This window comes from Pleurodeles waltl, chromosome 7 (assembly GCF_031143425.1).
Source record: "Pleurodeles waltl isolate 20211129_DDA chromosome 7, aPleWal1.hap1.20221129, whole genome shotgun sequence".
In the NCBI taxonomy this organism is placed as follows: Eukaryota; Metazoa; Chordata; class Amphibia; order Caudata; family Salamandridae; genus Pleurodeles; species Pleurodeles waltl.
Window position 1 is genome coordinate 90536254 of NC_090446.1, and position 23718 is coordinate 90559971.

Genomic DNA, 23718 nt, shown 5'->3' on the forward strand with positions numbered 1-23718 from the left:
CACCCGGCACTAAAAATCTGCAAGAACGGTGTGACCCAACGCACTCCGCAGCTTGTGGAACTCTGCGTAGCAAGTTTTTTGGTCACTTTGCTGCAAATTCCGCCCAGGCCTACAAAAAAGCCTTCTAACATGGAATTGATCCAGGCCCTTTTAGCAAAAGTCACATTTTTAGGCATCACATAGTGGGGACTCCACAAGGCTTTGTGTTACCTTGCCTTATGGAACCACCAGTTAGCACTACCAGACCAGACCTACAAGGTCTGCTATTGGAGAACAAATGATAGACTGAGTACATATGAAATCAATTCATTAATCCAAGCTTGAAAATCAAAATAATTTCAAACCTTGGTTAATAGAAACTTGTTTCAGTTTCGTGAGTTAAATCAAGTATGCCCACACATTGGGTCAAATTGCAGTAACACCCTCTCTTGGGTCTTCTGCAATCAGTACCTCCAATTGATTAAAAAAGTTGAAATTAACACTGGCTTGTGGCCTCAAGAAAAGAGACAATGGCCCTCATCACAACTTCAGCGGTCTTTTGCAAAGACCGCCAAAACTGCCGGCACCAAAATACCACTAATGCTGACGGTCTTAAGACAGCCCTAATAGGACTGATGTAAGAATTCTGCCCGAAATCGGGTGGAATTCCGAGACCAGTTATGCTGGCGGTCGACAGTGCAGAGGCGGTACCGTCACCAGTACCGCCACACCAAAATGACCCGTAATATGCTGTGGCGGTGTCCAGATGGTGAAGTACTGGCAGTGGTGGACCTCCTCAATGGACGAGGTAAGTGGATTGTCTGACTGGGGAGGGTGTGTGTGTGTGTGCATGTCTGTGTGTTGTTTGAGTGAGTGTGTGAATGTTGTGAATGCGGGGAGAGTGTGTGTGCGTGTCTGCGTGTGTGAGTGCATGTGTGAATGTCGTGAATGTGCGGGGGATGGAGTGTGTGAGTGTGTACGTATCTGTGTGTGTGAATGTCGTGAATGCGGGAGGAGGGGGAGTGTTTGTGGGTGCATGTCTGCCTGTGTGATTGTGAATGGGGGTGAGTGAGTGTTTGTGGATGGGGTGAGGGGTAAGTGAGTGTATGTGGATTGGGTGGGTGTGAGTGAGTGTAAGTGGATGGGGGTGGGGATGACTGCATTTGTGCGGGTGTGAGCGATTGAGTGCATGAGTGCGATTTAGCAGATAGAAGGGGTGAGTGCGTGTATGCGTGTGCATGTGTATGTAAGTGAGTGTTTGCGTAATTGGACGGGGCGAAGGGTGCGTGTTTGTGTGAGTGAATGGGGAGAGCGGGTGAGTGTGTGTATGCAGTGCAGAAGGAGGGGGGAGTGAATGTATGTGTGCGCTGGGGAAGGGAGGCGTGAATGCATGTAGGTGGTTCAGGGCGAGGGAGGATTGAATGTATGTACGTGGTGCAGGGGGAGGGGGAGTGAATGTATGTATGAGGTGCAGAGGAGGGGGGAGTGAATGTATGTACGCGGTGCAGGGGGGACTGAATGTATGTATGAGTGTAGGGGTTGTGAATGTATTTATGCGCTGGGAAGGGGGCAGTGAATACATGCGGTGTTTGTGTATGTATGTTAGTGTGAATGGGGGTGTATGACGTGAGTGCATGGGTGAGTGGGGGTGTGTTTGTGTGAGGGAGTATGTGAGTACATGTGTGCGGGTATGTGGACATGTGTGGGAGTGTATCCTGGCAAAAGGAATGCTTATTCATGTCGCCAGGGTGCAAGTCCGCCAGCTTTTTCTGGCGGTGCGACCGGCAGAAAAATGCTGGCGATCTCTCGCCTGCTGATACCACTAGTGGTATCACGCCTTCCGCCGTGCTGGAGGGACTCACCTTCAGGCTGGCGAAATGCTGTAATGTGGCGGGACAGGTGGAGGGTCGGCGGTTTGGCTTCAGCCAAACCACCAAACTTTTAATTTGGCGGTATTCACGGCTGGCCTGTCCGCGGTAACGCCGCCACCACGGCCCTGGCAGTCTCATGACCTCTAGGGTCGTAATGATGCCCTATGTCTCTCAAGCCTATGAATCACTCACTAGTATCCTACACAATGCAATGTATTACTGTCTGCATGTCTGTTGCCCATGACCACTCCATATTTGAAGTCACTAAGGCCCGTATTTATACTTTTTTTAGCGCCGCATTTGCGTCGTTTTTTGACGCAAAAACGGCGCAAACTTGCAAAATGCCATTGTATTTTGTAGGTTTGTGCCGTTTTGCGTCAAAAAGCGGCGCAAATGCGGCGCTAAAAAAAGTATAAATACGGGCCTAAATATGAGCAAACCAGTCCACTTCGATACATAGGTCCCCATTTCCTCATGGTGACTGAGAACACCAGTCCAGTAAAAGTGTCATGTGGTTCACTTTCAAGACTGGAAAAGGAGTCGGGCATCGTACCTTAATTCTGTGCAACCTCCTCTCTCTGCCACTCCATAAACATCTTGTAAATGCTGCTTCAGAAGGTGCTTGATGCCAAGGTCATTGTCTGGATTACACCCTCAAGTAACATGTGTAAAATAGGGACACCTGCTCACTCTGATAGCTGTTGATTCTGCTGGTAAAAGCACATGGTGTCACGAGTGCACGCACGCATGCTAAGGCCTCAATGAGATTACCATAGCATCATGTGCAAGTGAGTGCTCTCTTATGAGAGTGGCACAGTGCAGCATGCACAGCAGTGTGGGCCCTCTTGCCGCAATTTTGTAAGTTTGCACTGATTTGGCGTCAAAAAACGATGCAAATGCGGCGCTAAAAAAGTATAAATATGGGCCTTAGTGCTCTGATCTCATTGGAGGTATTTCTGCTGTGGGAAATGCATGTTTTGCAAAAGGACACTCTCATGGCAGATGGTGGGAGCGCCTGATAGGAAAGCACATCAGTATATCATCCTCACCTTGTGATGGAAGCCATGCACCACCTCAAGCCTCTGTCTAATCTTGCTATTATTGTATAGGTATACGCAATGGACAAGACATAACACCTAGTCATAGTTCTAGATACTAAGCAGATTCTACTGCAAAGACATGATGTACTTTACCTACAAATACATTTGAGTAGGGTTTCTGAAAACAACTGTTATTAACGATAGAACATGCATGTTAAATGTCCTACTGCTGCATCCTTATCTAACACATGTTGTATGGCATGTTTTTCATATGTAGAATGGAAGATATGGGACAAGACTCCATAGTCAAAATGCACCCAAGGATGCTTTCATCGAGCATGTGGGAGAACTGGTGACTAACGTAAGTTTACTTAGTGGCACTGTGGTCATTGTTCAAGTAAAAGTATGAGCAACTTCATACAAGTAACCAAACTGGTTGTACCCTATATGGTGGTAAATGTTTGGCTACCAAGATATTATTGCTGGTTTATGTCTTAGATCATACTAGTGTACACTATACCAAAAAGGAACAAATGATGATTGTACATTGTTATCAAAATAGAGTCAGTGGCAAACCTGTGTATCTTGTTTGCAAATTAAGGGCCTCATTTAAGAGGCCATAGTGGCACACTGCGCCACCTGAGCATCATTTGCTTTAGAATTCAGTGGCGCAGTGTGCCAGCCCATATTTACAAACCCACACATAGTCACCTTGCGTGCGTTTTCTTGCTTTTTCCTTGCTTTTTAGGAAGCATCCACACAACTTCTAATTGAGTGGTCTCCTGTGTCGTGGTAAGGATGGCCTAAGTACACCATCTAGTTGTGCTAAGAAATCACTGTAGAAAAGGTGGGAAATTCCCATTTTCAATGTAAGGTGGGTTTCTTCTGCTGAGGGACATAACACAGGCCCCTGCAGGCCCTACAGTGCCAGTGTCCCCAATACTCCTTGGTGTCCCTTGGCCCCCAACCCTTCCAAGGGGCCCACATTCAGCCAAAGGCCAATTCATTTTTCTAGGATATAGGAGTCTCAATGGCCCCTCATCACATTCTGCACAGGGCGCCATCATTTTGTGCTATGCCACTGGCCCCAGTGGTGGAATTCCATTGTGCCTGGAGTGTTTAAAATACCTCCTTCATTCCTGACTGGCAGTACAGCTGAGTGAGTAAACGCTGCTGACTGTTCAACTTGCAGGTCGCAGATTTGATTCGCTGTACGGCTGAGTCAGACCCCCATCCTCTTGAGGTTGAAAAAATATATTTGATTGGATTGAATACAGTGAAATTAAAAAATATACAGTTTAGAGCCTTTAAAAATGTTTGCCACAACTTTTACGTAAAAATGGCCATTGTTATCATCTTCCTCGGTCTGACCTGACCCCATGTTCTTTCACTATTGGGACACATACACATCTCTGTCCATGGGTCTCTATGCATACTCTTTCTCATGCTACTCAGCCATTGCCAACATGGCTTGCTGCCATTTGAGTAGTCGGAGCAACATTTAGCCACCTCAGTGAGTTAAAGAGGCTCTTCTGGAGCCCCTTGTGTGTTTCCATGGCTGAGCATCCTGTCTCTCCAAGGCTGATTAAACTGAGTTCAATTGATTTTGTAATGCTAGCAACACACAAAGTGTAACATATAGTTGCATATTAAATGTTTTAAAAAGTGTAGAAAACACCTTTACAAATGTAGCAGTATTATCCTTAAATATAGACAGAGTGGATATGTAAAATAGTTGCACATGATTTTCATGACAACTCCAATAAATTAAAAACAACAGCAGAGAATAGACTATATGGTTATATACTGCATGTTTTAAACATGTTTATTCTTCCTGATGCTGGCATAAATTATACTGCTGTAATTTACAACTTTCATCTGTAAACCTGGAACTTGAATTGCAACACCCTGTAGTAATTCCCGAATACATTCAATTTGCTTGCATAATGTGAAAAAAGATGACTGCACTGAATGATAACAGCAGGTGCTGCTCACTGCTCCAATATTTTGGTTAAAACTCAGAGCTCAAGTATTTGTTTTGTTGTGCACTTCTCAGTGCCTGACACAAGCTACAGACGTGCTCATAGGCCACAAATATCCATGGAAATCCAATAATCTTCTGATAATGGTACATAGTAAAGAGTCAGCATACCATTTCTACAGGTGTGAAATCTAAGGCGTTTTGTATTCAAACCAGTCAGGCACATTTTCCTGAGTTTGCCCAAATAGAGGTTTATCTTTTCTGGCACCTATTCCCTTCAGATGGATGTCCTGCATAAAGGAGTAGACATCAGCCCGCAGGAAATTGGCTCCCTATCTTTTCCTACTAGTACTTAGGTCAGAACATATCTGAGAGACAGCGAGGAAATGCTGTAGTTTTCACACACCGTCCATGACTGAAATGGGACTTGTGGTGAAGTGGAGACATAGGGTCTGATTACTAGTGTGCCCTGGGACTGCCATATCCACGGTTGCGGTCCGACAACTTCCTCCTCGGTGGTCCGGCCACCAGATTACGAGTATGGTGGTTGGACCAGCACACGACCGCCACAACCAACAGGATCTCGGATCCAGTGGTGGCAGTGGTGGTAGGGAAAGCTGTGGTCAATCGCGGTAGCGCAGATGCAGGCACCGCTGTGCTGTTCACAACCTGCCTTTCTGCTGAGAGTTTTCATGGTGGGGATCCCGCCATGAAAAGCTCAGTGGAAAGGCAGGGAAGGGGCCCCAAACAGGGCCCAAGGCCAATTTTCACATTGAGCAGTGTGGCTGGGGGCATATGTTGTGCCCCTATGCCTGCACTGTCGGAGCACACTGTGCGCCATGCACAACATTGTGTATGGCAACAGTGCGCCTGAGGTGCATCTGGTGCTGCACTGCGGCGGCATGTGCTTCAGACTCACTTTATGAGCCAAAGCATGCCACCGCAGTGACACCACCGCAGACACTACCACCAGTCCAGAGGTAGTCTTGTAATGCATCGGTCAGGAGGCCACCCGTTTGGTGGCATCCTTCCGACTGCTGCATTGGCGATCTGGCAGTCCAACCACTAAACACAAAATCGGGGCCATAGTTTATTTAGAGGACTAAAGTGGTCATTATGACCCTGGCGTTTTTCCGACCTCCAGGATTAATGTGGTAGTATCACAGACAACAGGCTGGCGGTGAAGACTGCCACATTATGAGTATGGTGGGTTGGCCGCTGCCAAAATGCCACATCTCCACCCATACCGTCATGGCGGTATGAACCGCCAGGCCGGAGATGTTTATCTCCGACCCAGCGATCCACAGATGTGTTAGGAGCCTTCCACGAAAACCATGGCGGTAGGGCTACCGGTGACAGGGAACTCCTTCCCTGTCACCGGTAGATGGCTCCCCTAACCACCCAGCAAGCACCTGACACCCCACCCCCCTACAGTCACAGCTCCTCCCACCCCCTACTCACATACCGCCCCACCCCCTACAGTCACAGCTCCTCCCACCCCCTACTCACATACCGCCCCACCCCCTACAGTCACAGCGCCCCCCACTCACATAGCACCCCCCACACCCCTACGCACATAGCGCCCCCTACCCCATACATGCACACAGACAACCACACACACCACTCATACACTCATTCACCTACACTTCCAGACACGCATCCACTCACGCTCATCCATACACCCATTCACTCACACATACTCAGATGCATTCAGGCATGCATTCACTCACACATACTCACACGCATTCATGCATGCATACACACAAACATCCAAACATGCATACTCACATGCATACACACTGACATGCAGACACGCACTCACTTCAACATTCATACACGCATTCACTCACACACATACAACCATGCATACACCACAACACTCACAGTTGCATTCATACACGCACACACACACAGATTCATAAACACATGCAGACACCACACATTCAAACACAAAACCCCCCCACCCTCCAACCCCCCTCCCCTTTCAGACGCCCGACTTACCTTGTCCGGCGAGGAGGTCGTCCGGCAGGGAACGGGAAGGGGCGCTTCCACCACCGGCAGCACCCGGCCAGAAGGACATCGCCAGGCCATATTAATGGTCTTAATGCGGCTGGCGGCGTCCTTCTGTTGGGGCTGTACAGGTGGTAGCAATACCAGAACGCCACTGCCCGCCAGCATGGCTACTGCCGGATATCTGCCCGCAGTGTGGCGGAACTCCGACAGTACCCATTATATGGCGGGCGGAAGACCGCCAGCACTGCCGGTCTTCTGGCGCCAGGGGCTTTGGCAGTCTTGCTCAGAGACTGCTAAAGTCATAATGCGGGTATAAGTCTTGAGGATTTTAGGGATTTTTAGGTTTGATGTGGAACCATAACTTCACTTTAACTGTGAAGCTTTATGTGAATTTCATAGTTATTTACATGATCGCAAAGGTGTTCTTTCAATGAATCTCTTTCTTTTTTTTAAATGACACTTTAATGGTTGGACCCAGGACCACCATCTATGCATCATCTCCTGCCGAAACCTCCTTCGCCATGCACGCCCGAGAATGGAAGGGACCTTTGGCCTGGCCCTGTGCTCAACCATGTCTGCATGCCAAGAGACACTGCAGACAGGCACAGGCCTGATGATTTCATTCATATATATTTGTTTAATTTCTCAAATTTCTTGAAACTCTTGAGCTCACCAATTTCTATTTATTTGGAGTGTGTGCTGTATGTAAGTGTGTCTTTATTATTGCCTCACCTCCCCCACCCCACAGTGACAGCCCTGTGCCTTTCTTCATCCACCCTCACTCTCTTTGTCCTACAGTTTTGGTTAAAATGGATCATTATATTTATGTGTCTTTTGTATACTCACTAAATCATCAAAACTCGCAAGCGTTGGAAAATGGCGTCCATTATAATTTCCGAAACGGCTGCTCTGTGCTCTTATATTTTTCTGAATTTGTGAGATTATTCTACACTAAATGTTTTTTCATGCATTTCACTGTTCATTTTTTCCATTGAATCTTTCCATAACTCTGGGCGCTTGTCTACCCACTTTCGTTGAATGGAAGTGATCATTGAGTCTCCCCTTTTCTTTGTGAAACTCACAATTTAAAAGAAATTCACTATGGCAAGATGGAGGGAAAAATAGGTTAAGGACCATTATAGTCCGTGAAAATTCAAATGTAATTGACAAAACTCGCAAGTTCCTGCTCATATGTTTAACAGCTAAGGAACCTCCAAATACAAACACATTTCAAGTGCTAATGTCCAAAAATACTGTACAGATTTCTACCAAATTTAAAAATAACTCTTTCTGAGTGAAAATTTATTTCATGCCAAGCTTGGTGTAAATCCTTTTGTTAAAACATTGAGCAAAATATCCTCTGAAAGTTTAAGTGGGAAATCCATTGATTTGCCCCCTACAATTTTTCTCCGGCATGGATCCCCAGGAAACATGGTATGCCTCAAGCAGTTTTGTTAGGGGTGTGCAAAATTGCCAACAGCTTTGTTAATAGACTTACAACTTCTTAAATGTTTTAAAAAACTTAGAAATCATTGCAAGATGAGAGGCTCACAAGGTTAAAAAAAACAGAGGGGCTGTTTGAAATAACTCCTGCTGCTTCGAGGAGCTGCAATGGGCATCTGGTAGACGTGCCCTTCAGCAGCAGTCCCCTGTTTAAGGTTTCTCACTGAGTTCCCTACTATAACCAGGAGCGGCTCGTGGTGCTTTCTAGAGGCAAGGCATTGCGCCGGGGGTAGAGGGACATTAATGAAAAAAAAACACTTACCTGGATCGTCGCCGCCTCTGCAACCAATGCACCACTCTGCTGTAGGCACAGGCTCCCATTCTGTCCTGCGGCCAATCCTGATGCTGCTTAGAGCAGCGTTAGGATTGGCTGAGAGCGCCCAGCTAGAGCGCACCAAGGCAGAATGGGAGCGTGTGCCTGCTCTCTCCAGCCGGCAACACAGTGCCGGGCTGGAGAGAGCCCTGTGCGCATGCATGTTTGGCCAGCCCAAGACTGCCGGCCAAACATACATGCACATTGATGCGAGTTCACAGTGCACTCCCCTCAGTGCTCGTCACAGCCTGTGGCCCCACCCCTTTTACTACAAAACAATAATAAACACAGTTTATTATTATTTTGTAGTAAAAGGTTTGCAGCTGCTGCTTCTGGTGGGGGGGTGACGCTCCTCCACCCTAGCGGAGGAGCCGCACCTGACAAAAACTCATCCATCACCTGATCCTTTGGTGATCTCCAGATCCACCCTCGGTGCACTGCCTCGGCTATCACCAGCCTCTAAATATTTGTAGGAATGAATTCAAATTATGGTTATCTAGTTCTACCCTTTCTGAAGGCATTAGAAGACAACAGTCTTTGGCAGCACAGCTAACAATAACACTTTGACCTTATGCTAGCCTTTCATATTTGGAATATGTCACTGATTTTGTATTCAGCACCACACTTGTTTGCTTTACCTCCGTCACTTTGAATCTAAGCAGACACATGAAGTACATATTTTAAACATGCTGAGGCATATAGCTGGATATGGAATAATCTGTAGCAACAGAGTTGTTATTATCTCTTTGTCTGCTGGCTGGTGCTCATGCAAAGGTCTATTGTTCAACAGATGTAAATACAAATCAAAGCTATCACCGGATAAAGAGATTTATGGTCTTGGACGTGTTCCAAAATGTTCTCTGAAAGGCAGACAAAGGCATACAATTACAGGGTATTGGCAGAGTTGAAATAATCTGTCAGCAACTTAACAATTATTTTTTGTTACACATCTGTTAATTGTTTTAATTAATGCAAAACAAGTCGTAACCTGAACAATCATGCACCAGTTACAGCAAAGGAGCAATACTCCATTGATCCATATTAATTCGCATGCAATAAAATTGACATAATGTGCACAAGAGCAGCACAGATACATCAGTTACCGTTCTAAAATTCTGGAAGACCATGATCCCATATTTTAAGGTGTTTACTGGTGCATCCTCTGCACTTGTAGGTTCCCTGCTCAGCATTACTGCTGTGGTCCATACCCCGGGTCCATACTGCCAGTGGTGGGGGCTCGGGAGGTCCCGGTATCTAGCAGTAACGCTTTTGGTCACCAAATAGCCTATGACTGTCCGTAATCTCTGATATAGAGAATCGGCTCAATCCTTTATAACCACCAGGGAGTGTCACTTAAAGGACTATGACATTAGGAATTTGCAATAGATTTTCCTAGACGTCATGTTTTTTTTGGCAGCAAACCGAAATGACAGGACATGTCCAAATGATATGATAGAAGGTACCTCTTGGGTTGCCGCAGCTTGTACACTCAGTGTTTGGGGTTCTGTCCATTTTTCAAAGCCTAAATGGCTGTAATATATGGAATGGAGATAATTATATCAAATTATTTTGAGGTTAGAAGCAATGGTGAATGTCTGGGCTGGCATCTTGGCCTTCCGCCACTCAGCAATCTTACCCACGTCTTTTTTCCAGGCAGGCTTCAGTCCCTTGAATGGATGAGGAATGCTAAGGAGGAGTTACCTATAAAGCCTTGATTACTCCGAAACATCTCTTTGGCCCAACATTAGTTTGGCCTCAAGTGGGTTGAAGTCTCTTTATGTGGCTAATGTGTCACAGAACTGAAGATAACTTAAAAAACTGAGACTTATGTAAGTCGAATTCTTCAAGTAAATAGTTAAATGCTACAATATGATCATGATCCTAGACATCTCCCAATCTCAAATGTGACTGTGATCCCAGACTTTTTTTAATCTCGAGATCCTGGTCAACTCCTATGCATGGAAGCCCTCCAGCCGTGTCATCTGTTTTAATCTTGTATTAGCCGATAGAGGGGTCTGCGCCATGAGTTTGTCAAGCCTGTTAACATGTCATTAGGTATGTCTGTCAGAAAAAGAAAGGGTAGTTTTGTGACCTGTGCGAGCAAGGCCAGAGGCGGTCTCCATACAGTAAGTTTAGATTCCCTAATTTATCAAGAGAAACCAGTTTTAGCCTCAAAGGGGAATCATGCCTGTAACCAAAGGCTACTAACCAATTGGTATCATCTGTGCCACCCAATAGGAGAGTCAAAAGTCTGAAGCTCCCAAGTAGCTCATTGCCACCAGGTTAGCACACTTAGGGCCTCATCGAAGCAGCGGTCCGGACTTCACATTTCGACCCTGGTAGAGCCGCCACAGTCTGATCACCAGCATGCCATGTTGCCGCCAGTCTTATCCCGCCAGGGCAGCGCTGCAAGCAGCGTTGTCCTGGGGATTACGAGTCCCCTCTCTGCCATGCAAAGGCTGGCAGAGACATGGTGCTGGGGGCCCATGGGAGCCCCTGCATAGCCCAAGCACTTATCATGGGCAGTGCTGGGGCCTCCATGGACAGCCCAGTCACACTTTTCACTCCCTGAATTAAGAGCAGTGAAAAGCGCGACAGGTGCTGTGACACCGGACGCACCGCAACACAGCTGCTGACTCGATTACAAGCCGGCGTCAATGTTGTGATGAGTTTTCTGCTGGGCCAGTGGGTGGAAATAGCGTGACGGTTTTCCGTCCTAAAGAGTTTGGCTGGCGGGCAGTCTCTGCCGCCCTCCAAACTAAAAATGCGGCCTCTAATGTACCCTCCATGAGGAACTCAGAAACTGTTGTTTTGAGGTCTTGTAGGAAAGTTGGAGGGAGTACATAAGGGTGATTTTGTAGTACATAGAGTAATGGAGAAAGACAATAATTTCATAAAGCACACCCCTTCCCAGAAGTTTAAATGGTAGAGGATCCCAGGACTCTAAGTTGGTGCAAGTGCTTCTCAAACTTGGAGTAATATTTGTGTCCCAAGTGGCTTGTTGGTCACAAGTTTCATGTATGTCCAGATATAAGAACTGACCTTTTGCTATCTGGAACAAGGCCCTCACTGTTGGTGTGGAAGGCGTGCTGGCCCGATGTACATAGATTGTTTTCCCCCAGTCAACCATTAAGCCAGATATGTGGCTACAGATCGCCAACACTTATGTCAGGCGTGACAGAGAAGGCTAGGAATGCTGAAGATATGAAAGCATGTCATCAGAGCATTGCCCACCCTATCTTCTTGATCATCTGCTCATATGAACCAATATGTATGCTCAGCTCTCCTAATCCACTCCACCAGCTGTTCTACCCGCAAGGAAAACAGGAGAGGAGAGACCAACCTTGACACGTTCTATGCTTGATAGGGAAGAGGGAGGAATGTATCCCATTAACTCTTACCTGTGCTCTCAGAGCATCAAATAGGTCCTGCACAAAAGCTATGAATCGTGGATAATGTTCATCCTTCACAGTATTTGGAACAGGAAAGGCAGGTGGACAGTATTGAAAGCCTTCTCCTAATCTAATAATAAAAGTGGTTCTGGGCTTTGAGGATCATCCCCCTTTGAAAGTGCTAGCTGCAAAATACTTAAGCAATGACAAGTACTCTTACCAGACATAAATCCATTTTGGTCCTCATCTAAAACGTAAGCTAAGAGCTTGATCTCCACATTAGAAAGAGTGAGATTAGCTTGTAAGAGACACAAAGCTCTCAAGGTTTGTGTGGTTAAAGGGTAGCGAGCTAGTGGCACCAGGGCCGGCTTTAAGGCAGTGCAACTAGTGCAGATGCACTAGGCACTGAACTGGTGGAGGGGCACTGACCTCATGAGGGGCGTTGTATTGAGCAATAACTTACAATTTAAAAGCACCTGCTGCAGAGTTCCTTGTGAGTCCAGCTTTCAAGCAGCAATAAAAATGTCAAGATAACTCTTGTGGTTAATGTTCGTACAAGAGACAGAGATTGGAGTTTTTTGTAGTGTCAGTTTTGACTTGCCATAAAGTGGCGCAGAGGGTTAATACGCCTGCTGCAAATAATAGAAGGATATTTTATGTGGAAAGCTGAGTTAATTAGTTTAGCCAGTCCTTACCAGCTCTTTAAACAAATGAAATGTATGTGAGAGAGGGGCTATGAAGAGATGAGGGGCACTTTTGCCGGGTGGTAGTGAGGGACTCCAAGGAGGGGGTCATGGGGAGGGTGGCGCCAAAAAAGATTGTTGCACTGGGCGTCAACAGTGCTAAAGCCGGCCGTGAGTGGCACATCAAAGAGCCATCATTCCCAAATTCTGTCAAAGAAGTTAAAAAGATGCGGTGATAGGAGTACGGAGATTTTGTTAAAAAATTTTTGGGGGATGCCATTGGGTTCCGGAGTCCTGCTGGAAGAGACAGCAGTTATAGTAGACTGAATCTATGCCAAGGTCAAGGACTCATCCAGCTCCTCTCTGTCAGACCTGAAGAGTTACCTAAATACTAAGGAGCATATTTACAATATTTTGACTCAGGGCAGTGCCTCAAGCCTCCTTGTTGCACTGCCCTGCATCAAAAGAAAAGTGCAGGAATGCACCGTTTCTACAAGATACGGCTCATCCTTGTCCTTTTCCCCTGCGCTGGTGCACAATGGGCTGCCACGCTCCAATGCAGGCACCCTTGCACCATGGTGCACGGGTGTATGTGTGGCGGGGATGATTGTTTTTCTGCAGGAAGGGACACCTTCCTGCACAAAAGAATCTGCAGTACACATAGAAAAAGGAAATTCAGAGGAGAAATAAAGGTATTTCTCCTCGTTGTGCCTCCCTTAAGCCTTGCCTGGGCAAGCGTAGGCTTTTGACGCATTCCCAGGTTTACAAATCCTTGTAAATCTGAGAATGTGTCAAAATCCATGGGTGTTGCATGGGAAGACCCACCGCAACACCGGTGAAAGGCCTCTTGAAGCAGAGTAATGCAACACAACCACTTGCGCAGTGTTGCCTCATTCCATATCTACAAGGCCATGTAAATCCATGCAAAGTGGCTTTGTGTAGCCTTGTAGATATCTGCCTGCAGCCTGTGCCATTGGTGCATCAATAAAGGTGACACACTGGTGGCGCAAGCCGCTTGTAAATATGGCCCTAAATCTTTTGTAATTGGTTGGGATAGCTCCTGTGAAGATGGATATCTCATCTGATATAGATTTTGACAGTAGTTGGTGAAACCCGGTGCGATCTCAGTGAATATGAAGACCATTTGGCCTTCAGAAGTGCATATCGAGAGGATCACCCATGCCCCAGCATCTTTTTGGGGTGACCACTACAATAGCCAGCCTTATTGCCTTGTTCATTTCGTTTATACTAGGACACAACCTTGGCAATTGTAGCCATGTTAAGGTACCTCCGTCCCAGTAGTCTGCAGAAAACCTTCAATTGCATCCTGATCTCCTCTCTCAGATTCACTGCAGCAGAATGTTCTGTTTGAAAATGTGCACCTCCTATGCAGCAATTTCCTGTTGCCTGTCTGTTTCTTTCACATGCACTATGGCAAATGCCTCACCACAGACCACAGTCTTAATGGCTTTCTACAGGCTCACCGTGGACAATTAATCTTAAAGTAGTCTGTGTTTACATCACAGAGCAGATCCACTAAGGATTCCACTCTAAGCCACCATGCATTTAAGTGCCACATGTTGCCAATGCCCTTATGTGCGGCTTTAAGGAACATCTCAACCAATGTCTAGTCAGAGAGGCCCCTTGGAAGGATGCAGGTTGCAGTGACATCTGCAATGCATCTTGTGGCACGAATAAATAGTCAATTGTGGCAGTATATTTGTGGGAAGGTGAGTAATGAGTAAAGCTCCGTTTGCAAGGGTAACAAATGCGCTAACTAGTGTGTAACCCCAAAGAGATGACACATCTACCTAGTGTCTAAGTTCAGTGTTCAAGGATCTTTCAAGCTAAGTGTTAAGGTTGTCTCCTAAAATCAGTGTACCCAACAGAACTTGGAGCAGGTCAGCTGATAGCTCCTGCAAGGTGCTGCTATTTAACATATTTGGTGCATTCCCATTGCCCCAAACCCACAGGGCCCTCTTCAACGTCCCTGCAAAAAGCACAAAGTGGTCCTGTCAGTCATTATAGCACTTCATAATTACCAGTGGGGGGGACCTATGAATAAGTATTGTAAACCTCTGGTGAAGCCAGAGTGGAACACTCTGGTGTATTCCTGTCTTCTCAAGGAGGTGCACTTGGTGCCCAGCAGGTGAGTTTTGTGTAATAAAAAGAGATATTGGGCACCAGTCTCTTAAGATACCTCATTACTGCTCCATCTAATTTCTATCTAGGAGCCCTTTGCCATTCCAGGTCAGCACCTTAATTTGGGCATGAGTGTTGAAATGTGTCATAATTGCGCTGCATTTGTTGTCAGTGTGTTATTAGCATAATGTTGCTGTGTGCCATATGAACACATGTAACATGGAAAACTGTAGCCCACTCAGCTACCCTTCACCCTACACTTCCCACCCTGTTGCCCAAAACTGAAAAAATACCCCATAGACTAAACTAGCTATAATGCACCTCTGAGGAACTAAGCTTCCTACTTCATAAGCATTGTATTCCAGCCATTCCTATGGATCTTTAGAGATACTTGCCCTCAACTCTGAGACAGAGGAGGGTCGCCCTCACACAGCGTTTGTTTGAGTAAATACACTTAATCACTTCAAGGTGATGCAACATGTCTCTGAGCTAAGTTTAGATCCTTGTATTCCAGGGCCCCAGCAGAAGCGCTAGTGTTGTGCGGAGCTGCCACTCATCCACTGGTTTTCTATGGTCTGCCCCTCATTGTCAGTCTGCTGCATTGTCTCTTGTCCAAGTCAGGAGCTTTCCTCCACCCAGTCCCAAGCTTGATCACGTTGTTCAAAAATCATGGCCTTCCCTTGAAACTGAACTTTCAGTTTGCGAGGCAAAGGAGCATGTATTTAAGGACCATTGCCTTCAGTTTTTGCTTTACCTGTTCAAAAGATTTCTTCTTGGTCTGCACTAACTGCGTATATATTTTGCGAAGATAAAGATTTTGTTTGACTTCATACTTGACTTCACCCAGTCTTCTCACTGTCAGCAAGGTGAGAGCTGTGCCTCAATAGTTCACAAAATGGGCTACCATGCATCGGCGAAGAGCCCCAGGTAGCAGCTACTGCATGAATTCTCAAATAAAACCAGGAAGAAGTCTGGTCCGCCGGGAGGAAACCATGAATCTAGGACTTCAAGAACTTTTCTGGATTGGGTTCCTCAACAGCCTCTGGCAGTACTAAAAAGTGAAGGGTCTTCAGGTAAGAGCGGCTCTCCGCCTCTTCATATCTAGCAGCCATTTTGCCGCTGGAACTCTGTGACTTTTGGACCATCTGTTGGAGCATACCCCCAGAGTCTTCAAGGGCCATTATGCGACTTTCCGCCTCAACAGCACAGTTGTCATGTTGTGAAGGACCTGATGGAGAAGTGCCACATCAAACTCCCACTTCCCCAATTTTTGTTTCTAGCATTTGTCTGGAGGAATGGATCACCTGCAGTATGGCCACAGTGCTAGAACAATTGACCTCTTCTTAGCTCATTGTCACAGTCAGGATTGGATCCTGATTCATTTAGGGGTTTCCACCCTGTTAGAGGAGCTAGACAAACTTGTTGAGCTTGCCCTGCTTGGAAAAAGTTTTGTCTTTCTCCTTTGTAGGACCAGGAGCACCTCATTTTCCCCTATTCCTTTGGGGCGAGTGCAACTATGAGTGACAAACTCTATTCACCAGGCTCACCTTATCTCCCAGTTCAAAACAACACACCAGGACACCAACTGGGTTTGAGGCTGCCTTGTTAGGCCATGGAGGCTGTCATCTTTACAGGGTCCACTCAGGTTTGGCCCTGGGCTGCCTTCCAGGAGGAGAAGGCTACACGCTCCCAGGAGGAGTCTTCTCACAGTACAGGTTGCAAAACAGCTCCCAGTGACAGCCAGGCTACCACTCTCAACTCACTGGCCAGTGCACAATGAGGGACATCTCCACAGGGCTCCACCGACCAAGAAAAAGGGAGACTGCCACAGGAACAAAGTGTCCTTTGCACCTGAGTGTCTCTAGTTTTCCACAGTTTAGTAACATGGAGAGTTCTCTCAGGGCTTTAATGGGGGTGCCACACATGCCATACAACCCATACCATGGAGTGCTCTTTGGACAAGTAGGGCTCCCAGGCCACACGCAGAGACTAAGGATCACAAGGTGAGACTCATCTTCTGAGTCCAAAGGAGCCAACCAGCACGTCTGCAGCCTCAGGCCACAAAGGGGGTCCTCATGTAACCAATCAATCCCTCAATATGTTAATCAATCAGTCAACTTGCAGAGCATGACTTGTCATCTGTGAGGGTATCCAGGCACTGGCAGGGTCCAGGCTTTCAGTCAGAGAGCCAGGTTTTCAGCATCTAAAAGAACTCCTGTAGAGTTGGGGAGGTCCTGAGGTGCAGGGGGAGGCCGTTCCAGGCTTTGGCTGCAAGGTAGGAAATGGAGCGTCCTTTTGCTGTGCTGCATTGTATGCAGGGGTATGGGCCAGTGCAAGGAAGGTGGAGCGGAAATGTTGGGAGGGTTTGTGGAATGTCAGGCAGTGGTTGATGTAGGTGGGTCTGGAGTCATGCAGGGCCTTGAACACATGGATGTGGACCTTGAACTGGCACCTCTTCTGAAGCAGGAGCCAGTGGGGGGTGAGATGTGGCTGCGATGAGGGCGATCTAGGATGAGGCTTGCTGTGGCATTCTGGGTGGACTGCAGTCTTTGAACAAGGTGGGCCTTGATTATCATGTAGAGTGTGTTTTCATAGCCTAGTCGACTGGTGATGAGGGCTTGGGTGATGGTGCGTCTTACATTTTGGGAAAGCCACTTTAAACTTTTATGTAACATGCGCAGGATGAAGAAGCAGGACGATGACACTGTGTTGACTTGAGACCTCATGGTAAATTTGCTGTTCTAGATGATACAGAGATTCCTGGTGGGCTTAGCTGGGGTTGGAATGGGCCCCAGTTCTGGGGACCACCAAGGGACATCCCAGGGGGAGTTGTTGCCAAAGATCAACACTTCACTCTTGCCTGTGTTGAACTTGAGGCACTTATTCCTCATCCAGTTGGCAATGCTGATCATACACTGGTGGAAGTTAGCTCTGGTGATTGTGGAGTTTTCATAGAGGGAGAGTTGTGTGTCATCGTGCGATATAATGTTCTGTCCGTGGTATCATACTATATTGGGAAGGGGAGACATGTAGATGTTGAAGAGGGTGGAGCTGAGTGATGAGCCTTGAGGGAAACCCGCAGGAAATTTCTTTGGATTTGGGGGTGAAGAGTGAAGAGTGGAGGGTGGGCCTGTGTTCTGTTGGTGAGGAAGAAAGAGATCCATCTGAGGGCAGTTCCTTGGATACCTAGGTCATAAGTCTAGTCATGAGCATATGGTGGGGGATGGTGTCGAAGGCTGTTGAGAGATCTAGGAGGATTGGGGCGGCTGTCTTGGCTTTGTCGAGGAGGGCCCAGATGTTATCTCTGGCTGTGGTGATGGCTGTCTTGGTACTGTGGTTGCTGTGGAATCCAGATTGGGAGTCATCCAGGTGGTGATTGTGTTCCAAGTAGATACTGAGTTGTTGTTTGATGGCTTTTCAATGACTTTGACTGTACGAGGGAGTAGGAAGGTGTATCGGTAGTTGCTGCATTTGTTGGAGTTCGCTGAAGGTTTCTTCAGCAGGGGTTTCATTTCTGTGTGCTTCGAGCCTTCTGAGAAGGTGGCAGAATCCAGTGAGGTGTTAAGTAGAGTGGAAAGTTTGAGGCCAATCCTGTGTGCTCCTAGGTTGAAGATGTGGTTGGGGCATGAGTCAGGTGGGGCCCCTAAGTGGATTGATTTCATGATGGTGATGGTGGCCTGAGTGGTGATGTGGTTCTAGGTGGTTAGCCTTGGGATGGCTGTGTGTGGAGATATGGCCATTGAAAAAGTCTTCAGGCTTGAGTTTGGGGTTAAAGTTTGTGTAGATTTTGGAGATTTTGTCATGGAAAAAATGCACGAGGCTGACGCATAGGTTCTGAGAAGGAGAGATGTGCTTGTTGCCTTTGTAGGGTTGTTGAATTCCATGACTATGCGGAAGAGCTCCTTGCCGATGTTGTGGTTAGTTTTGATGCGCTATTCCATGGATTTTTTTCCCTCTCATGTAGTTGGAGGTGGTATAGGCTGTGTGCTGATATGTAGGCAGTTCTGGTGGTGTGGCTGTATTTGGTATGATTGCCTTAGGTGAGTATGGGGTTGAGCGTGTGTCCTGTGATGTGCATGGGGTCGTGTACCCGTTGGGTGAAGCCGATGTTGTTCAGGTCATCGAGGAGGTTGGCAGAGTTAGGGTTGGTTATGTCTTCAATGTGGAAGTTGAGGTCACCCAGGAACATGTAGTCCTTTGAAACAATAGCGAGAGAGACAATAAAATCGGTGATGAGATTGCATTGCTGGGATGGTGTCGTCCATGGCGGTGGTGCATTTGATGGAGTCTCTGTGGATGATGGCGATTCCTCCACCTGGCTTGTTGATGCAGTTGTGGTGGGTGTAGGAGGCTGGACTGGCTTGTAGTGAGTACCAAGGGGTACTTACACCTTGCACCAGGCCCAGTTATCCCTTATTAGTGTATAGGGTGTCTAGCAGCATAGGCTGATAGATAATGGTAGCTTAGCAGAGCAGCTTAGGCTGAACTAGGAGACGAGTGAAGCTCCTACAGTACCACTAGTGTCATATGCACAATATCATAAGAAAACACAATACACAGATATACTAAAAATAAAGGTACTTTATTTTTATGACAATATGCCAAAAGTATCTCAGTGAGTACCCTCAGTATGAGGATAGCAAATATACACAAGATATATGTACACAATACCAAAATATGCAGTAATAGTCTTAGAAAACAGTGCAAACAATGTATAGTTACAATAGGATGCAATGGGGACACATAGGGATAGGGGCAACACAAACCATATACTCCAAAAGTGGAATGCGAACCACGAATGGACCCCAAACCTATGTGACCTTGTAGAGGGTCGCTGGGACTATTAGAAAATAGTAAGGGTTAGAAAAATAGCCCACCCCAAGACCCTGAAAAGTGAGTGCAAAGTGCACTAAAGTTCCTCAAAGGATATAGAAGTCGTGATAGGGGAATTCTGCAGGAAAGACACAAACCAACAATGCAACAACGATGGATTTCCAGTCGAGGGTACCTGTGGAACAAGGGGACCAAGTCCAAAAGTCACAAGCAAGTCGGAGATGGGCAGATGCCTAGGAAATGCCAGCTGTGGGTGCAAAGAAGCTGCTACTGGACAGTAGAAGCTGAGGTTTCTGCAGGAACGACAAGGGCTAGAGACTTCCCCTTTGGAGGATGGATCCCCCACGCCGTGGAGAGTCGTGTAGAAGTGTTTTCCCGCCGAAAGACCGCCAACAAACCTTGCTAGCTGCAAATCGTGCGGTTAGTGTTTTTGGATGCTGCTGTGGCCCAGGAGGGACCAGGATGTCGCCAATTGCGTCTGGGGACAGAGGGGGTGTCGAGCAAGAGAAGGAGCCCTCTCAGCAGCAGGCAGCACCTGCAGAAGTGCCAGAAACAGGCACTACAAGGATGCGTGAAATGGTGCTCACCCGAAGTCGCACAAAGGAGTCCCACGTCGCCGGAGAACAACTTAGGAGGTCGTGCAATGCAGGTTAGAGTGCCGTGGACCCAGGCTGGACTGTGCACAAAGGATTTCCACCGGAAGTGCACAGAGGCCGGAGTAGCTGCAAAAGTTGTAGTTCCCAGCAATGCAGTCTGGCGTGGGGAGGCAAGGACTTACATCCACCAAACTTGGACTGAAGAGTCACTGGACTGTGGGAGTCACTTGGACAGAGTTGCTGGATTCAAGGGACCTCGCTCGTCGTGCTGAGAGGAGACCCAAGGTACCGGTGATGCAGTTCTTTGGTGCCTGCGGTTGCAGGGGGACGATTCCGTCGACCCACGGGAGATTTCTTCGGAGCTTCTAGTGCAGAGAGGAGGCAGACTACCCCCACAGCATGCACCACCAGGAAAACAGTCGAGAAGGCGGCAGGATCAGCGTTACAGAGTTGCAGTAGTCGTCTTCGCTACTTTGTTGCAGTTTTGCAGGCTTCCAGCGCGGTCAGCAGTCGATTCCTTGGCAGAAGGTGAAGAGAGAGATGCAGAGGAACTCAGATGAGCTCTTGCATTCGTTATCTAAGGAAATCCCCAAAGCAGAGACCCTAAATAGCCAGAAAAGAGGGTTTGGCTACTTAGGAGAGAAGATAGGCTAGCAACACCTGAAGGAGCCTATCAGAAGGAGTCTCTGATGTCACCTGATGGCACTGGCCACTCAGAGCAGTCCAGTGTGACAGCAGCACCTCCGTTTCCAAGATGGCAGAGGTCTGGAGCACACTGGAGGAGCTCTGGGCACCTCCCAGGGGAGGTACAGGTCAGGGGAGTGGTCACTCCCCTTTCCTTTGTCCAGTTTCGCGCCAGTGCAGGGCTAAGGGGTCCCTGAACCGGTGTAGACTGGCTTATGCAGAAATGGGCACCATGTGTGCCCATGAAAGCATTTCCAGAGGCTGGGGGAGGCTACTCCTCCCCTGCCTTCACACCATTTTCCAAAGGGAGAGGGTGTAACACCCTCTCTCAGAGGAAGTCCTTTGTTCTGCCATCCTGGGCCAGGCCTGGCTGGACCCCAGGAGGGCAGAAGCCTGTCTGAGGGGCTGGCAGCAGCAGCAGCTGCAGTGAAACCCCGGGAAAGGCAGTTTGGCAGTACCAGGGTCTGTGCTACAGACCACTGGGATCATGGGATTGTGTCAACTATGCCAGGATGGCATAGAGGGGGCAATTCCATGATCATAGACATGTTACATGGCCATATTCGGAGTTACCATTGTGAAGCTACATATAGGTAGTGACCTATATGTAGTGCACGCGTGTAATGGTGTCCCCGCACTCACAAAGTCCGGGGAATTGGCCCTGAACAATGTGGGGGCACCTTGGCTAGTGCCAGGGTGCCCACACACTAAGTAACTTAGCACCCAACCTTTATCAGGTAAAGGTTAGACATATAGGTGACTTATAAGTTACTTAAGTGCAGTGTAAAATGGCTGTGAAATAACGTGGACGTTATTTCACTCAGGCTGCAGTGGCAGGCCTGTGTAAGAATTGTCAGAGCTCCCTATGGGTGGCAAAAGAAATGCTGCAGCCCATAGGGATCTCCTGGAACCCCAATACCCTGGGTACCTCAGTACCATATACTAGGGAATTATAAGGGTGTTCCAGTAAGCCAATGTAAATTGGTAAAATTGGTCACTAGCCTGTTAGTGACAATTTGTAAAGAGAGAGCATAACCACTGAGGTTCTGGTTAGCAGAGCCTCAGTGAGACAGTTAGGCATCACACAGGGAACACATACCTATAGGTCACAAACTTATGAGCACTGGGGTCCTGACTAGCAGGGTCCCAGTGACACATAACAAACATACTGAAAACATAGGGTTTTCACTATGAGCACTGGGCCCTGGCTAGGAGGATCCCAGTGAGACAGTGAAAACACCCTGACATACACTCACAAACAGGCCAAAAGTGGGGGTAACAAGGCTAGAAAGAGGCTACTTTCTCACAGTGGGTGATCCTGTATCCTGCTGGCATGGTGGCTTTGATGTTGGGGGCTGATGCAGGGTGGAGTCAGGTCTGGGTTAGGAAGATGATGTCAGGAGCAAGAGTGTTGATAAGGTCCCAGACCTCAGTGCTGTATTTGCTGAGTTATCAAGTGTTGAGGAGGGTGCAAGCGAGTTGCTGGTGGGTAGCTGGTCAAGTGGGTGGGGTGTTGCTCAGAGGGGTGGGGTCGGTGTGCCTTTTGTGACAAGTGAAGTGACAATTGCCCACCGAGGAGGAGAAGTCCTCATCTGGCAAAATTAGGCCCCAGGACAGCTCCAGCAGGTCGTCATTTTTGTTACGGGCTACTCCTCACAGCCAAGCAGCCACCATTGTCTCTTTGCCTCTCCAGGCACCTGTTCTTCTGGAGGCTGTTCTGCTGCAATCACAGCAACACCCAATCAGAAGTGAAGTGTTGTATTAGGATTTTAGGATGCTTTTTATTACTATTAGGATGCTCCAGGTGAAGGATCGCAAGTGAATAGTGCCCACCATCTTGTGCCACCCAAACTCAACAATTCTTATTTTAATCATAGGCCACAGTATCTGCCCGCTAACTTACAGAGGACATGTTGAGGATAGATACTTCACACTTGAATTGTCTCTCAGGGATTTGTTAACTCTAGTGCTGTGCAAACTTCATGTGAATTCCTTTAGCATAATTATGCAAAATTTCGGCAAAGATGTTGCATTTCTTTCTATGAGCAAATTGTAGACATGAACATGTGCCTAGAGAGTGAGCTCACATAGACTTCTCACTTTCTATGCGTACTGTGAAAAATCAGCTTCACCCACAAAGAATATATTGGTGTCCTGCTGTTAGCGCCGCGAGCAGCTGTATTACAAATGGATAAAGATCAGGTGTGGTGAACTCAATTGGTGATGTCTTTTGGGGGCTGTGCTTGTCATTTAATCTTGTAAAGTGTGTTCAAATTTATGGAGTAGCGATACTGGGTTGATTGATCGGTTGGAATAATTCTGTGAATTATTGGCTGTTTGTTGCCACTCAATGTATAATGAATGGAGCTATAACAGTGCCTTGGTTTTGACTCCTGAAATACTCCTAAATGTAGAACACTATAGAGTTTGGAGACAGATGCTGAGCTCATGGTAACGCATCTGCTATTTCATAACCTTTGGCAAACACGCCTGACATGGGATATGGTATAGATGTCTGAGCTTTTCAATAGTTCTGCAATCTTACATTTAGGAAGTACCTGTGCCTAAGACTTTTATGTCTGTATAACTTGACCAATAGTGATGACATTCTGTTGGCATTTGCAACACTGTTTGGTTGGCTTAATGTGATCATCTGTCAACTTCCCGTGGCAAAGATTTTAAGGTCAA

At 47.1% G+C, this 23718-nt stretch overlaps 1 protein-coding gene across 2 annotated transcripts in view; it reads left to right on the forward strand.

Moving 5' to 3' along the window:
• Positions 1-23718, forward strand: part of CDH26 (cadherin 26) — a 319857-nt gene that overhangs the window by 290118 nt on the left and 6021 nt on the right. For both annotated transcript variants that reach the window (XM_069243134.1, XM_069243133.1), the window contains one exon: positions 3168-3251. In XM_069243134.1, the coding sequence (XP_069099235.1) occupies positions 3168-3251 (84 nt within the window). The remainder of the gene's footprint in view (positions 1-3167; positions 3252-23718) is intronic.